We start from the raw sequence: 18519 nt of genomic DNA, 5'->3' as shown, positions 1-18519 counted from the left end.
CATAAAAATGAAAATTGACGTTTACGACGAACGCACAGACGGACAAAAGACCCCAATCGTCGTAAATCCAACCCCTTACAACCATTTTACTATACCAATAAATAAACTTATCCGATTGCGAACAAAAAAATCAATAAATATATCAATCCGCTTTACCAACCTATTGAGCATGGGCAAAATGGTTACAAAAAATATCGTCAATAAAGAACGGCACATGATTTTTCTGAGATGTAAATTAGGTGATTTCGTTTGTACTTTGTAGCTACTGTGTTCGGCATTTTAAAATGTTTTTATATTTTAGTACAGTTGCGTAGGTATATTTTATGGGAAATGTCTGTTGATTTTGTAAGCTTAAACCGATAAACCGATTTTCTTAAAATTTGGAATGGAAGGTATAATGTAAGATTTGAAATGGTATATAATATGGAGATATTTTGGGTCCCGAGAAAGGCTCGTGCGACAAATCTTTTAATACTAATGTGCTTACTAAAAGTTTTATGAATCTTCATACAAACTATATTAACACAGCTGTTCATAAATGTTTTATCAACCGTATTAACAACTCAGCTAAAAACATAGACAATACTAATCATCGTCGCTTTAGAACAAACCCATACGAATTAAATGAAGTGTTAAGGTAGTCCAGGCATTTGTCATCAAACAAAAGTTGAAAGAGCGATGAAAATAGTCGATTTAACCGCGATTCGAGAGCAAATAAATATAATGAGATCGACAAACATACAGCGGCCCTCAATGACAGATGGAACCAACACAATAGACGAAGCACATTATTGCTGGTCCAATTTTCGTGCAACTTTTAGGGGCGATTGTGCAAAATCATGCGTTTCCGCAATAAATAGGCGGATTAATGACCGTTATTGATTATAGCGACAATCGTGAATAATTGCACAAAAAATGCAACTGACGAGATACTTTTGTTTAAGATTTTTATTCGTGTTTTTTACATATTTTAGCACAGTCATGTCACCATGATCGATCATTGACTTGTTTGTTTTTTGTTCCACAATAATTATTATGTTGAGTTTATTGATGTCATCGCAAAATTAAAAAAAAAAAAAACACTTAAAAATATATCTAAGTATAATATTTTTCCTCATCATAAACAAAAATACTGGAGGATATATTCTATTAAGTAAGAACTTGTTGTGTTAGAAAAGTCACTATCTAGAATGAGACTGTGATCCTCTCTGGTGGGTCATGTTGGTATTTTAAAGGCTGTTTCATTTTTCTTCCTGGGGTTAGATCCTCAAGGACAGGCAAAATTCTGTTCTAAACACAAGGTTCAATTTTGTTTGAACAACAAAATTTCCTGCAGAAAGCAAACGTATAATCAATGCCACAGACCAGTTCCTTTCTTATTGTAGTTCGTTCCGGTGTGAAGATTTCAGGTTCACTCTTATAATGACATTAATTTGGGGAAGAGGCTTCGGTGAACTGGAGATGGCAAAACAAGAAAGAGAAGAAGAATAAATTTATTTAAATACAGAATAAACAATTAGTCGTGAAGGCATGTGTAGTTGTTAGTTTTATTACCCCAAAGTAGTTAAAGAATTAAACCAACAAAAGAAGCGAAGAGAGAGAGAGCGAGAGAGAGAGAGATACCCACAGATAATAAAGTAAATATAGATACTATAGTAAGTAATGACTATAAAGACGGTATCGATATTCTACGAGAGCTATACGAAAATAAAAGTACCCTGTTCTAGTTGAATAATATGGTTAAATGTGGTTAAATAGATGATTCATTAGTGATGATGATTATTTTAGGTTACTGAGAAGTAAAACGAAAGTTATGTATCACCGTTTGGGATGCATCATTTAATATCGAAGGAGAAACTAACACAAAAACCTTGCGTGAAATCTAAAGTTTCCAATTATCTGAGATTCATACAGTTTTTGCTAGAGGACTTTGACCTTATTATATGATAGTTCCAAGGTTTTAATTATGCACATAATAAATATAGATATTAGATATTACACATTTACACAAAACTAGGTATTTAACAAAGGTGAATATAATATATTTTGATCTTGGACTTTTAATGTATCCGTCTTCTAAATACCTATTAGGTCATTTTCTGGATTCCTCAAATCTAAAGATGGAGACTAAAAGTCAAGATGACCCTGATAATTCTCGGAATACTTCAACAACTCTGATGTCCACAATAAATGATTCATCTAAATTTATTACGTAACATAGCGTGTCTGTTGATACATTTAAATTAATTTGCATTTTGTATGATTTAATTAGAAGTCGATAAACTCGCGGCGGTCATTCAGCCTTCTTCAGATGTTTATCATAATGTGAATCATTTGAGATGGCGTGCACGACTTTCCCTGTTTGTCGCGAAACTGGTACACGTGATGAAAGTACATTAACTGGTCATTGGACAACATTGCCAGGAGCGGTTCCATTAAATGTGGTTGCATTGGTATGCATTTTATGTATGCCAATGACCTAACCTTATTTGGTTTTCTATGGTTATTTTGTCAGTTTTAATTTTTTGTTTCATCAATCAACTACCTTCAGTTACCTACGAATTTTGGTCTTAAAATATTGCACTTTGCATTACAGTGTACTTACTAGTTACTACTTGGGTTAATAATAACATTCTATGTAACAAAACCTTTAATAATTACTGCACTCTGACCTGCAAGAGATCATGCAACAAGTAATCAACGGACAGCCCGAGATTTGTGCTAAAACATTGGCGAGGTGCATTGAACGACCTCCAGGTTAAGTGTCAGTCGTAAAGCCTTACGACGTTGATAATAAGGTTCAAATTATCATAAATTAATTGAAAGTGATCGAGTTAAGAAAGTAAATAGATCGTGGGCGAGGTTAAGTGATTTATGGGCTTCCCACTCCTCGGACTGGACAGCAGATTATGATTTATAAAGATTAAATCATCCATCACAATGATTTCGAGTAAATACACCGAAAATCGATTAAAAACAAACAAATCGATTTGTAGGAACTAACCCTGCACCATTCGAAATAAAGCAGCAAAAGTTCATAAATTAAACACAAAGGAAATAACGAAACTAATCACAGCGAAGATTTATACACCTAATAAACCGAAGAACTAACAAGCATTATTAATAGCTTGTATAAGTTCTGTGAGATAATTAGAGAGGGAAATAAAAGATGCTATAAATGAGATAAGAATTGATTAGAAAAGGGTTATGCATCAGTGATTAAGGTCTTTGTAAATAAATGGAAGGCTAAGAGATTGAAATCTCATGATAAATATTGAAGACTACACAACACAAGTACCTATAGAGGGGTAGATTTTATGAGATATAATTATTGTTAAGAAAATATTCTGCATTTTGAGGTTTTAACAAAAACAGTAGAACTTTTAAGTTCAAACACACAACTAAACACATTCTTCGAATTATACACACTCATTCATAACTCACATGAACATTATGAGAACAATAGAAGATATTAAGTTTATTCCCATGGAACATAATGAAACAATTAACACACATAGCGTCTAGAATATCATATTTTGGGTTAACATTAATCGCCGCGTAAATTAAATCTAGGTTTATAGGATGTGGGATAATTCGACTGCTGAAACGGGATGTGAAGTTCCGAACGGAAGTAGATGCGATGGGTTAAAATTTCGCACGCGGCGACTTGCCAAGCCAAAATAACTCTTAATCCAAAACGATTAGAACTAACAAACAAATTATCTAAATTGAAATTTAATCGCCCAGAATTTGTAAATAACTCATAATTATTAGAAAGTTTATTGACGAGGAAATCGTTTTTATTGTTTTATTTAATTGACTAACAAAATTGTTTTACGGATGCTAGCAATATTTTGGCTATATATTATTTAAGAAGAAATAAACTAACATCGTATAAAGATACAGCTCAATTATTGCTGATTAAATATTATTTATTGCAGCGTTATTCACAGATATTTTTTAATTATTTATATTTCTTTCTTGTTTCTTTTGCAATCTCTGGCGCCTGGATGGGAATAAACGTCTTGATTACAGGATGTTTTATCAGTTTTACATCTTAATCATGAAAGCAAGTTCTTTTAAGTATAATTAATCGGCAATAATTACTAAACACAAATTAATAAATGATGAATTCCTAATAAACTTTGTTATGGGGTATCAAATACCCCCTTAATCATCTAGTAAATATGAAATTTAGCACCGTGAGGGTTAATGTAATTAATTGGGCCAGGACAGAGTCATTAATCATGTAATATTGACATAACCTCCCCCAGTTAGAGCTCCTTACAAAGTTGATTGACTCATAAAAGTGGGATAAATATATTTTGGTAAAAACAGGGGGCATTAGGTAAAGAAATCTCAAAAATTTTATACCAGATCACCTGAGAAACGCATGTTAGTAATAGAAACGAATTAGAGCTTGATATCTAAATTGTATCAATGAATAATCAATAACTTATACTGGACTGGATTTTAAATAAACCAAATCAATAAGCAACATCTCAGATTAAAAGACGTTACAATAACACAAAGCCTGACAGATGTTCAGCATAATGATGCTTTGACGATCACAATCCACCATCTAGGGTACAAAAATAAACGAGCTATTTTGAATTTCGTCTGACTTAAAACAACTGTTTCGTTGTTTACGCCTTACGTAATGACTCCGAGAGGGAACATTAATGCATGGAAGTGCCTCGCTGCACGACGTCATGCGTGCACATACATATTCAGAGATCAGTTTCCATTTCGCGTGCGCAATCGGAAGTACTGAAACATCCGTTTTGCACTCAATCAAAAAGGAACGCTACTACTAGGGGTGTAAGACTCACTCCACAAAAGCTAAGCTCAATAATGGTTTATTCATTTCTTAATTACTTCAGCAAAGAGGAAGAGGTAGTTTGTAAAAAGTGAATCACAGGACGCGTTAGAGTGTGACGGCGATATACCGATGCTTTGCGGAAGAGGGTGATGGATGACGTTGTCAGTCATGCGACCACAGACCTATTTTAATGTGACTGGTACGAAATCGCGACACATTTTTTCCTATTCATTTGCATAGGCAGAACTGGAGCAACGATATGCAAACATTGGATTGACCAACAGGAAAAATCCTATTAAAATCTCCTTAAGGGTTAGAGAACTAAAATTCCCCTGGATTATAATATTCGGTAGCTAATTAGATGCAAGACAGTCCACTTTCCTGACGGAACTGCACTCCGAAATCGATTATCTCCAACAAACAATCCCTCAAATCATTCGTGCATGAACGTGTGAATTTCGTTACCCACGGGAACTGACAGGTCATTAATGAAATGCGACGAAATCATCAGGCCCCTGTTTTGGGGGCATTAGCTCTCCAAATTTCTTTTAAGGGAAACCCATGGACAAAATATTTCTCTATGGGGAAACCAAACTTTTGATGGATAAGGGCTCCAGCATTAGGTCAACTATTACCCGACTCCGTTTTACTGATGGAGTTAGACATACAAAAACTTTGACAGTTTTTGAAGTGTCCATCTACAGAACAAAATCGCGTCATTGAACCTCAGTTTCCTCTTGAATCTATAGATCGGCATTTTCAAATTATCCAGCAGGTGGGGGTACTATACTTAAAATAGCAAGTTGCAAGATATTGATTGCTTTCGCCGGAGGGTCAGGTAGAATGGCCATTTCAGATCATTAGCGCCCACGTTCCGCTGTTATTTAAGAAGCATCATGATTATGTCTCCAATAGTGTCGCTAATGACTGTGACTTTTGTGGGGGGCTTTACGAGTTGCTCGCCAGATGGGACACAAATCAAATAAGTCATAAAAACAGATATCTTTATTTGAGTAATATTTTACAGCATGCTTTGGTGTTTGGTTAGATTTTATGGTTAAGCCTGGAGTTATCATCCAAATACAGATATTTGTTCTCGAATATTAAAAAAAGAAATAGATTCTTAATTATTATGGCAGTTATGCAATAAGATTGAAATTAACAAAGGCGAATTTGTTTTCAGATTTTGGTTAATAGTTTTAAAAAATTATTATGGATATTAACTACTTATTACTTTATTTATAGGATAAGCTAGAAGCATCCTATACTACACCTCTCGTGTCAAATCTTTGATGTTTTTCTGTAAACGGAAGTGTAGCAGGTGTCTCAGATATTAAAGGTTTTATTTTTATTTATATTATTAGGGACCTACTGCAAGCACTTTTGCAATACCCAGCCCTGAATATCCTTACAAGGAGAACCATCAAAGAATTCATTAAGATAATTTAAGAGCTTTATCATCATGATGACGTTATCATACGTTACAATACTTGGAAGCGCTTGCAAATTGGATAAGAGCTTAATTAGAAACTGTACAATTCTTGTAAAGTTACGCCTTATCACCGTTTCTTGATAACGAAAATTGATTTGCAAATAATTTTGATATTGTAACAAATAATAATTTGAAAATGTTAAATCATGTCAACATAATAAATTGTGTTTAATGTAGGTAAGTTTGTAAATTTTAGTTCTTCAAGCTTCTGCCTTCAATATCTAATACGATAATCGAAGAAAGTAGATACAATCAAAATGTTATTATAAAACTAGTGTTGCATAGCCACTGGCATAACAGATTTTCTATCAGTGTAGTTATGCAGCTCATCTACATAAATAACAATCAAAGCAATTTAAAATCGCACACAATAGTAATTCGATTACAAAACAAAAAAATATCATATTAAAAAATATAAAAGCGTGCAATAACAGCGTTATAAGTAAACTGATTACTGACCTATTAAATACGCTGACAATAACCATAATTTACCAGGTCCCAGCAACTTCAAACAAAATCCATCAATGTATCAAAACAATACAACACATGTTCACAAAACTTCACTTTTGTAAACGTTCGGATACTGTTATCGTACGTGTCGCGACACCGGTAACATAATTGACAGCACGTCCGCTCGGGTCGGTGCGCAAACGCCAACTGAATTTTTAAACGGCGGCGAAGCTGCCGCGGCGTTCCAATCGCCGTGATTGGCCCGCGTCTACTTGCGCAGGAGTCGATCTTCGGATGCAACATGCACCCGTGCGTTTTACAAGAATTTAAAAAATGGGGCTCGGGGGATAGATAATAATAGGGGAATTATTGAATTTAAAAGGTGTGTTATCGAGTAGATAAGCTAATACTTTTTGTTATAGTTTAATTCAATTAAAAGAGTGGGTATTGATAACGTTGTAACGGACGCCGGAAGTGGTAGGTACCACAAGATGTGACTTGAGTGTTGAGCAAAAAAAATACAGGGCTCGTTAAATTTAAATTTGCTAAGTGGTGCTATATGTAATGTAATAAATAAGTAATAACAATTCCTTAATGACCATCTAATTTTGCTTATGTCCTGTCATAATACATTACTCTTAGTTCAAGGCCAATTTTTAGCGATTCGTACATACCTAGGTATTATTACTTACTTAAGATAAATCTAAATTGTCAACTCTAAAGCAACATTATACATATTATTATTTTTGTAGAATGCGTTAGAATTTTCTACTTAAAGGCTCTCTAGGGAGATCACAGAGATCCCAAGTTCTGGGTCACGTTACAGAATTAGAAGAATTGCAATTAAGTAGACGAAATATTTGCAATTAGGCGCGACGTTTGAGGATGCGAAATGTTGACAGGAGCGTATAATTAATAATTAAAAACATCGTGTAACAAAGCTCGTGCCGTTGCCCGTTAGTCTAATGTATTCCATAGTTCACGGGGCCATCATTCGTTACTCAGTTCTGTGTACTCACCTGTGGCTAGGGTTGCCGCTTGCGGAAATGACGCCTTGAAGCCGAACCTCTCATGCCTGAACTCGGACGCGTTTACTGGTTTATTTTAATGCAAGTTTTCACAGAAAATGCATGGAGTTAATGTAGTGTCACCCTTTTTTGTTAGATTGATTTGAAAAGGATGACACTACGATGCACGATGTTGCCACTTTTTAATTTCTTCACTTTCTTGACAGACTATACTTTTGGAGTTTGGACTGTGGACGCTGTCCTTTATTTTGCCAAGCGACAGAGTAGTACTTTATTAATAATACTTATGAAGTCTTTAATATAGATCAACACACAATTATATAGTCATTTATTATTAAATATAAAGCTCTTATTCCTAAGCTCTTTCAATTTGGTAGAACTTTCTACAATTCGTAGGTTGGATTTCATTCTTCCTATCTTTACTATTTTTCATTTCTTTACTACCTTAAAACTTTCGGTTAAAAGCTACTTTCTTCAGTCTACCGTCAGATCTTAAGCATCTTGTAAGTGACAGCCATGGCAGTGTCTACACGCCTCTTCACAGTTTCGCGACGCATACTAATGCACCCCCATACCCTTAACAGTATAATCAAGTTTTTGCGTTTTATCTTTGTCTGCTACAAAAAATATGGTTGTACCGCCGATTAAAGACACAAAGAAATGTTACGGGGGCTTTCCATTATTTCCATTAAAAAAAAAATCTTAACCCCTACCTGGTCCATTATGAAAACTATCAATTTTGTATTTCCCAACTTTAGCCATTTAATTATAACATAAAAAATAATACACCATAGAAAAGGATCTATACTTAGATATATAATACTAGCTGTTGCCCGCGACTTCGTCCGCGTGGACTTTAGTTTATAGCGCGCGGTGTCAACAAAATTTGTGTTAAATTTAAAAACTTTTTAAAACCCTGGTAACTGGTACCCCTCTTAGGGCCGCGCTACACCGGAATGGCAGCGCTGAAAGTGCTCGCCTCGCCGCTGCCATTCCGGCAAATTTACGCATTTTCACCCCCTTACAACCCTTTTCCCTTTCAGTAAAAAAGTGTCCTTTCTCAGGCTTTAGACTATCTGTATACAAAATTTCATTACAATCGGTTCGGTAGTTTTGGCGTTTGGCGTGAAAGCGAGACTGACAGACAGACTGACAGACAGACAGACAGACAGAGATACTTTCGCATTTATAATATTAGTATAGACTATGTACACACTGCACAGCTGTTTTTGGGTATTTTGATTAATTAAGGGCCGTCGGTGTAGCGCACACCGAAATGGCAGCGGCGAGGCGAGCACTTTCAGCGCTGCCATTCCGGTGTAGCGCGGCCCTAAGAGGGATACCAGTTACCAGGGTTTTAAAAAGTTTTTAAATTTAACACAAATTTTGTTGACACCGCGCGCTATAAACTAAAATCCACGCGGACGAAGTCGCGGGCAACAGCTAGTTATGAATAAAAACAATATATAATAAAGTAGGTATGATTAGTTCTGTTACAATAATGAAGTAAAAAATAAAACGCCATCTGTTTTCATATATTAGAATTAAAATGTTGATTGCATTGATATATTTTCTGGATGGAATACAGGCCAACACGGTACACTCGAACTCCTTTATTTAGCGCCTTCTGTTGTCAACTCTTCATTTTATATGTTCTTTATTTTATGTGTGTGTTTGTAACTGTGATGTGCGCAATAAAGTATATTCATTCTTCATTCATTCATAGTGCATGCATTTCTAATATATTATATTAGAAATGCAGTATGAGTTCTATAAGATAAGATAGATTGATTATTATTATACCAAGTGATAATATTATTAAACATATTATTCTAACGTATTAAAAACTATAAACAAAAACATAATAACTAATTATAAGTATGGTTAGTTCTATGTTACAATGAAGTAAAAAATAAAACGCGATCTGTTGAGTCGTATTAGAACTAAAATGTTCATTGCATCGATATATTTCTGGATTTTTCATAATATTATACATAAATATATATTTAAGATTTTTGAAATATTATTTTAATACACATCCAAGACCCAGGAACATTGAAAACTTTTTGTTCCGCCTGCGGGACTCGAACCCAGGACCCCCGGGATGAGCGCTGGCCACGCGCAATGCGAATTAATTTTCATCGATATTTTCATGGAAATAAGATATTTTCCCACATCAAAATGTAGCCTATGTCCTTTCTCAGACTCTAGAATAACTGTGTACAAAATTTCATTGCAATCGGTTCAGTAGTTTTGGCGTGAAAGCGAGACAGACAGACAGACAGACAAAGATACTTTCGCATTTATAATATTAGTATGGATATCTCCTAGCTGTTTGACCGAGCTTTGCTTAAATATATATATATATATATATATATATATATATATATATATATATATATATATATATATATATATATATATATTTAAGCAAAGCTCGGTCAATTTAAGATTATAATATATATATTTAAGATTTTTGAAATATTATTTTAATACACATCCAAGACCCAGGAATAAATATATATATACAAGAATTGCTCGTTTAAAGATATAAGATAAGATAAGTAGATAGAAAATAAGGATTTTTTGCGTTTCAATCATTTTTAATTTACTTTCTAAGAAATAAAAAAGTCAGAACCTAAGTACCTATCCGTCGCTCCTAACAAGAAGTAATGGTTTTTCCAATTACAATACAAGCAGAGTCGGTTAAAAACCATGATGTATTTTATTAAGGAAGAGAACCTAACGAAGGAAGGACTTTAACCATTAAAATATACGTGTAAGGCTATTTCTCCCGCTTTAACAACCAATGTTCTTTATATAAAAAATATTATCATTTACTATCTAGTGAATTCTGTTTATTTATCTCATATTGTAGCAAGGTTTTTGTAGAGCGAAGATTAGCTACTTTGAAGAAGTTTTCTGACCCTTTCATTAGGATTTAAAAAATCCCAACAGTTTACAGTTTGCACATTTTCATTTACAAAAATGATAGAAAACTTGTTTTATTTTGCTGAATTTCATGACTAGAATACACTGAATTAGGTACCAACTTAATAAAGTGACAATAGCGTAACAACACCCACAAATCAAAATTATTCCTCTAGAGAAATCTCGCTTATCGGTATATTTAAATCTCTTAATTACAATAAATAATAGTTACTTATACAATTACATATTACCGCCTGCAGCTACACTTTATTATACTTTCAAATGTATTTTTTGTGCAACCGAATTATCGATATTGATTTAAATAATTGATTTAACCGAGTTTAAATAACCCCATTATAGGCTATTAAACGTAACCCGAAAGTAAAAAAAAAACAATGTTTGATCATTTCTATAACGATCTACCTTTCGAGTTACACATGTCGTTTTTTGTGCCTAGAGTTCCGGGCCCGACAATAAATAAAATCTTGTTAATTAAAATAAACTAAGTATAAATTAAAACAATTAATGTTTATCCACTGATTAAGGTAAATAATGTGATTTAGTTCGATTATAAAGGTCATATTAGAATAGGAATTAATGAGATGCTTTCAAAATACATCAGTATATATACGAGTAAGCAGTAACGACCAATGAGTACAAACTACAGAGTCAAAAGAGACCTATTTAAATTAAGATGGTGATAATGGAGATTGGAGAGGAAAAACAAATTACTTACTACTTTCTTGTCTGCTCTAATATTTTGCAATGATTGGAAAATAGGAAACAAATTATAACAATGGGTAAATTACACAGAAAATAAAGACGTTAGCTTTATAATAATTTAAAGGCCCTATAAACGCTATCTGGTAGATTTCAATTAAAAATACCATTTGCCAATTAAGCCGTAAACGTCCAAAAACTGTAGAAAACTATTTAAAATTAAAAAAACTTGACCATCATTAAAAAAGTACCAATTAAAAAAATAAAATAGGCATGTACCGAGTTTTTATCGATATCTCGAATCACAATTCTTAATTTGAATCAAGATTACCGCCAAGGGAGACGTCCCGAGGCGAGCGAATCGGGGTCACTGTTCCACCTGTGCACTAAAATAGGGTTCCATTGTTTAAATACTGAATGAAATCTTACGGGGCCGTTGGAAATTATGTGTTACAGTAAGGGTTGATGACCGCTACTTGCGTTTAAAAAAAATGGAATCTATAAAAATGAATTTTCAATTTTTTTTCGTCTCGCTAATATAATATTTGTGGCTGAACTAATTTTGAAATATTCGTGGAAGTCTATGTTATAGTGTGATGATCAATTATCTCACCTCGATAACAATACCAGAATTCGATAATGCTCTTATAAGTAATTATAGTATATTATATAGTTTTAGTAATTATAGTTTCAGTGATTGCTGATTTAATTTTTTGTAACAGATTGTCCAGAAAGAGCATTGTCTTTCTTAGATTAATTCTTTCATTAAAAGATAGTAGGAAAACAGGAATGAGGATACAAGTTTATGGTGTTACCATAATAGACTTCTCTTCCTCAGGACGTCATAAAAAGATGAATTATTATTGGAAGCCATTTTTATTCCTACAAAAAACTCTATGATAATTTATTTACTAGAATATTCTCGGATTCTAGTACCTTCACTTATTATTATGACTTATAAGGCAGGCTACTATAATATCAATAATTGTTGTAATAATTTTACTGTAATGTATTAAAACTTAAAAGCTTGAAAGTATTGATAACATAATAATTAATATTATGTAACCGCCACAAGAGAGCTATAAAAATATCTAAATAAAATAAGGTAGTTTCTACAAAGGTTTTAATGTCACGATTTCCCTTAATTATTATCGATCATATCGACGTAACCCTTTATCGATATCGAAATAAATTCGAGCAGCACTATTGCTCTAATACAAGTAGTAATCTAAATCGTGATAGTATTATAATAAAATATGACGATATAGTGTATCGGGAACATTTGTTATTTATCAGATGGCTTCGTTTCCCATATCATCTATCAAATAGATCTCCGGAATGGTTCAACTGTACCTTCAAATGTTATAACTTATCAGCTTTTGCAAAACTTATTGTTATAATAGGAGCTCTGTGGTCTGAACTGTATGGGAGATCGCAGACTCGATCGCACAAAAAGTCTGTCGTCTGCGATCTCCCTAAAGGTACGTAACGTACATTACGACAGGAATCAGGATGCAGCCAAGGCCATTTTTCCTTACATTTTTTAAAGACTAAATAGTTAAATCTTTCGGCCCATAAATGTTCGGTCCAGTGCACAGTGGGACGAATGGCTAGAAGCGAATATTTGTTTTTTTTTTCAACCAGCGCTTCGTCCTACTTTAATCTTATATCTTTAAACGAGCAATATATATATATACAGGGTGTAACAAAAACAAGTGATAATACTTTAGAGTGTGTACGTGTTCCTTGTAGAGGGTTCACTGTGAAAGTAGCAGCGCTGAAAGACCAAAATTTTTTTTCACTTTTGTATGGGCAAGAGTTCGAGCATCACGAGTTTCCCCATACAAAAGTGAAAAAAATTTTTGGTCTTTCAGCGCTGCTACTTTCACAGTGAACTCTCTACAAGGAACACGTACACACTCTAAAGTATTATCACTTGTTTTTGTACACACCCTACAGTATTATCACTTATTTTTGTTACACCCTGTATATATATATATATATATATATATATATATATATATATATATATATATATATATATTACGATACGATTTTCAAGAAATTTAGTATATAGGGGGTTTCGGGGGCGATAAATCGAATTAGCTAGGAATCATTTCTAGAAAATGTAATTTTCATCAGATACCGAGCAAAGCTCGGTCAAACAGCTAGTATTCTATTATGGTAATAATCATTGGAAGTATGGTTGGTTGAATTCTTTTTATGACCTATCGCACACTATTTTAAACTACATCTCTCTTCATTCTTCATAATAATATAATCTAATTTCATTACAATCGGTTTTCAAGTCAACATAGTTTCGAATAGGACAGAATAACATAGTTTCGAAGAGGTATTTTTTAATATTTTTAGTAGGTACGGACAGATGTCACGCGCCGATTTAACATGTTTCACAGTTCACCCTATGCAGTATGCACACAAACATAACATTACTTAAAATGGCAGTATAGATAACTTTAGTTCCGGCCTAACCAGTTACACAGTGTATTATAATTACAACATCAATTTGAACTTTACATTGATAGCAATAAGATCGACAGGAATCGGAACTGTTACCGTACACATAATACCCCAATTACATGAAATCTGTACTATGAAGTATGATAACAGTTAAACTTGGATAGTAAATCATTTTTAGGTTATCTATTTAATTGAAGAAATTAACCTACTGCACTTCCTCTTCGGGAGCTAAGATTGTCACACACTTAGACCCAGTTTCATCAAGCAATGTTAAATAAATAACGGCTTGTTAAATCAGTTAACGGCCTGTTAGAGCTATCGAGCGTTCCACCATACGCTAATGTTATGTCAAATCGCCTAACACGGTGTTTTTTAATTCCTGCTGGGGAGGTCCGTTAAATATATAACAGGCCGTTATAATAGTCAAAACAACAACTTTTTAAAGACAATATTCAATATCAATAAAAGGATCTGTTTTGACTTTTGAGTGTTGCCGCCATGTTTCGCCACGTTTTATTATTTTTCATGTTATGCATAACTATTTATTTTCATTTTGTCAAAAATTCAGCCCTCGGATTTTCCTTGACATTGCAAATACACTGACTTGTATCAAAATTACCAAGCCGAAATAAGTAAATAAAAGTTTGTATCATGATTCATGTTTTCAGCTTTGACAGATCATAATTATTAACCTGGTAGTTTACCAGGTTAATAATTATGATCTGAACTATTGTAGTGTAACAAATGTATGCGATCAGTGATATTTTAATTTGGTCGCATTATCTACCAGATGACGTATTATACGAATAAGGTGAAAATGACACATTGCAGCCAACATGTCGTATTAAACTTGTACATTGCAATTTCGTCGCCTTATAACAAGAACGAACGAATTGAAAGTTATTCACTCGTTGTTCACTTAACGTTGCATTTACTAATCCGCTGTTAAATTTTTACTGTGGGACATAAGTATTTTAACAGTCTGTTTAATTTAAGTAATGCCTTGTTAGGATTTAACAAACAGAAGTTGGTGAAATTGGGTCTTAATATTATAAACGAAAGTTAGTGTGTTTGTATGTTTGTTACAGTGTTGCGATTTTGGCGGGACGTCCCGATTTTTTCATCAAAATTAAGTGTCCCGCGCGGGACAAGCTCAGTCCCGCTTTTCGTGAATAACTCGACCATAGTACGTGCAGCATACTGAGAAAGGTTCGTAATCTGTCAAATTAAGTAAGGCTATCCACCACTTAATTTGACAGATGGAGTATGGAAAATCTGTCAAATAACCCTATCGGGCACCTTATCAGGAAGCGGTGAAACAGGACATAAGTCAAATAAAAATTCGAAAACTTTTGATTTTATACTTTTTTTTACTATGTTCCCGCTTTTGACGGAAGAATCCCGCTATTTTCACAAAAATTTTCGAAAGTCCCGACTTGACACAAAAAAAATCTGGCAACGCTGGTTTGTTACTTCTTAGTTCTTTATGTCTATACGGCTAGAGCAATTTCAATAAAATTTGGTAAGTTAGTTGATACCCTAGAATCTGCATTAACAAATAGGTTCCTTTTTACCGTGGGAAAAATTAAAATACAACGATTTATTTTCCCTTATAAACCGCAGGTAATACCGCGGGGCACAGCTAGTAGAACATAATGTCCGCGATATTCTAGGGTCACTTGCCAATGCAACGTTACGAGGTGAATGGTGATGCGATTAATTTTTTAAGCTAGTCATTCAAAACTGAAGTTAATTTGTTACACAAAAAATACACATTGAATTGACTGACTTGACTAATTGTCCACGACGTAATTACAGTAAGTACGTAACTCGACAAAGCGAAGGAAAAATCTTTTGAAAGTCACATGTTGAGTTGATTACGGGTCAAAATGGACCCTCATTTGAATTGCCCAGTTCAAAGGTAATTTACCTTTCCAACTGCTAGCTTTCTGACTTTCAATTTTCAAGCTTCATTTCTACTTCGAAATTCTAATAAGTGATTTTAATTTTTAATGAAATTATGTTTCAAATTTTAAGTTTTTTAAATATCCAAGTTTGTTGAAAACATGTCCATTTAGCAAGTTAATTAGTTGTATGTTATTTCCAATCATCAAAGTATACATTTATAAAACATTATGGATGATTTATGATATTAATTTTCAAGGATTGTCCTTAGTGACAGATTATTAGTTTTATTACGTAATAAATAATTAATATTAATTACACACAGGTAACAAAACAAATCAGCGTTGCCAAATTTTTTTTGTGTCAAGTCGGGACTTTGGAAAATTTTAGTGAAAATAGCGGGATTCTTCCGTCAAAAGCGGGAACATAGTAAAAAAACCGGCCAAGTGCGAGTCGGACTCGCGCACCGAGGGTTCCGACAGCTTAAAGGTATTATAGACCTGAGTATTTGGTATGAATTTCAATTTAATACCTCTACGCGTTTATGAGGAAATGGGTAGTAAGTTTAAAATTATTAAAAAAAAATATATTATGTGATGTAACTAAAAATTTATGGTTTTCGTAATTTTTCCTTTATCTATGCTATAAGACGTTGCTTCGTACCAAATTTCAAGATTCTGAGTTCACGGGAAGCACCCTGTAGGTTTTGATTCCCTTGCAAGTGTCGAAAATTTGCGGCATAAACGGCTGTATCTTTTGATTGCGTTGGCTTAGAAGTTTGATTTTTTCACAGCTTCAAGGGACAGTAGACCTGAGTAATTGATATAAATTTCAGCTTCATACCTCCACGCGTTCCTGAGAAAAAGGGTCTTGACAGACGGACGGACGGACAGACGGACAACAAAGTGATCCTATAAGGGTTCCGTTTTTTCCTTTTGAGGTACGGAACCCTAAAAAAAGTATAAAATCAAAAGTTTTCGAATTTTTATTTGAAGACTTTATTTGACTTAAAATTATGTTTGCGTGACAATAGGCAAAAGTAGCCATAAAAAATCTACCCCTCTCTCTCTCACACACTCTTATCTCCATTACGAACCTTTCTCAGTATGCTGCACGTTCTATAGTCGAGTTATTCACGAAAAGCGGGACTGAGCTTGTCCCGCGCGGGACACTTAATTTTGATGAAAAAATCAGGACGTCCCGCCAAAATCGGGACGTCTGGCAACGCTGAAACAAATTGATAATACGGTATGTATGTCTCTGCAATTACTTTAAAAGGAGCAGCGCTGAAAGAGTCACTTTTGACTTTTATGTTTCTATATGAGATAACAGTTAAGACCCTGAAACGTCCATACGAAAATATAAAAAATACTCTTTCAGCACATACCTACTGCAGCTAGTTTTAAACATACACATCCTTAAGTTTTATGACTTTGTTTTGTTACACCCTGTATAATGTCCCTTAACGACCTCTGTGGCTCAGTTGGTGGGCTGTTGGTAGCTCAAACCGGGGGTCGCGGGTTTGAATCCCGCCGACTCAACAAAAAGTTTTCAAAGTTCCTGGGTCATGGATGTGTATTAAATATGTGTATCGTATAATAAAAATCTTAAATATATGTATTATATATATTTCCGTTGTCTGGTAACTGGACTTGTGTTACAAGTCCTTAAGGTACTTAGCACGGGGCCAGACTGACGTGGTGTCCATAGATATTATTATTATTATTATAATGTGAACGTTATCAAATACCAATTATTTCAACTAAGAAAATCTGTAGCATCGGCGCAAATTAACAACCACAATGACAATTAAGGAATTAACTTGCAGCAAAATAAACCCCTGACTCAACAACCTCCTGAGTCAACAAGAGTTGACGTCGAGACTCAGTGGTTGATGGTGGTGGCTCAAGCCCGCCGAGGGGAGATAATGCTTTGAATGTTATTGGGCAATACAAATGTATCATAGCGGGCCCAACAGACATCATTCCGTCATAACAAGGAAATTTCCACTGTAAAAAGTTTACGTCATCGGAAATATCACATTTCCGAACACGATGATTTTTTTAAATCATCAAATTTTCCTGGGATTTTTTATTTTTTCTCGTAACAACCTTCCTCCGACATCAACAAACACGCGCTTATATTTTTTTTTTATGAAATAAGGGGGCAAACGAGCAAACGGGTCACCTGATGGAAAGCAACTTCCGTCGCCCATGGACACTCGCAGCATCTGAAGAGCTGCAAGTGCGTTGCCGGCCTTTTAAGAGGGAATAGGGCAATAGGGGAGGGTAGGGAAGGGAAGGGAATAGTTGAGGGTAGGGAAGGGAATAGGGTAGGGGTTAGGGGATTGGGCCTCCGGTAAACTCACTCACTCGGCGAAACACAACGCAAGCGCTGTTTCACGCCGGTTTTCTGTGAGAACGTGGTATTTATCCGGTCGAGCCGGCCCATTCGTGCCGAAGCATGGCTCTCTCACGTATAAACATCTAGCGTATTAAATATATTTCTATGTCTGGTATGTACCTGTAACACAAGTATTTCAAGAACTCACCACGGGACTGACGTGGTGTGTAGCGATGATATTATTACTAAGAACAACCGGCATAATATCGTCCATTATACATAACATATAAATATTACGCCACACGTATTACCTGAAACAAACAAACATTATCATTAGTGAAAGTTCG

The 18519-nt window shown here is 34.3% G+C and overlaps 1 protein-coding gene across 4 annotated transcripts in view; it reads right to left on the bottom strand.

Moving 5' to 3' along the window:
* The window catches only part of LOC121735256 (rap1 GTPase-activating protein 1), a 330446-nt gene that overhangs the window by 179939 nt on the left and 131988 nt on the right, over window positions 1-18519 (bottom strand). For 3 of the 4 annotated variants that reach the window (XM_042126020.1, XM_042126022.1, XM_042126024.1), the window contains exon 1: window positions 6774-6957. The exons of the other annotated variant lie outside the window; for it this stretch is intronic. Coding sequence is in view for 1 of the 3 variants with exons in the window: in XM_042126024.1 (XP_041981958.1) it covers window positions 6774-6799 (26 nt within the window). In the remaining 2 variants the exon portion in view is untranslated. Of the gene's footprint in view, window positions 1-6773; window positions 6958-18519 lie in introns of those variants that run through there. 4 annotated transcript variants of the gene reach the window in all.

This window comes from Aricia agestis, chromosome 17 (genome assembly GCF_905147365.1).
Source record: "Aricia agestis chromosome 17, ilAriAges1.1, whole genome shotgun sequence".
Taxonomy (NCBI): Eukaryota; Metazoa; Arthropoda; class Insecta; order Lepidoptera; family Lycaenidae; genus Aricia; species Aricia agestis.
The sequence above is the reverse complement of the archived record's forward strand: the minus strand, read 5'-3'. Positions and strand labels throughout refer to the sequence as shown.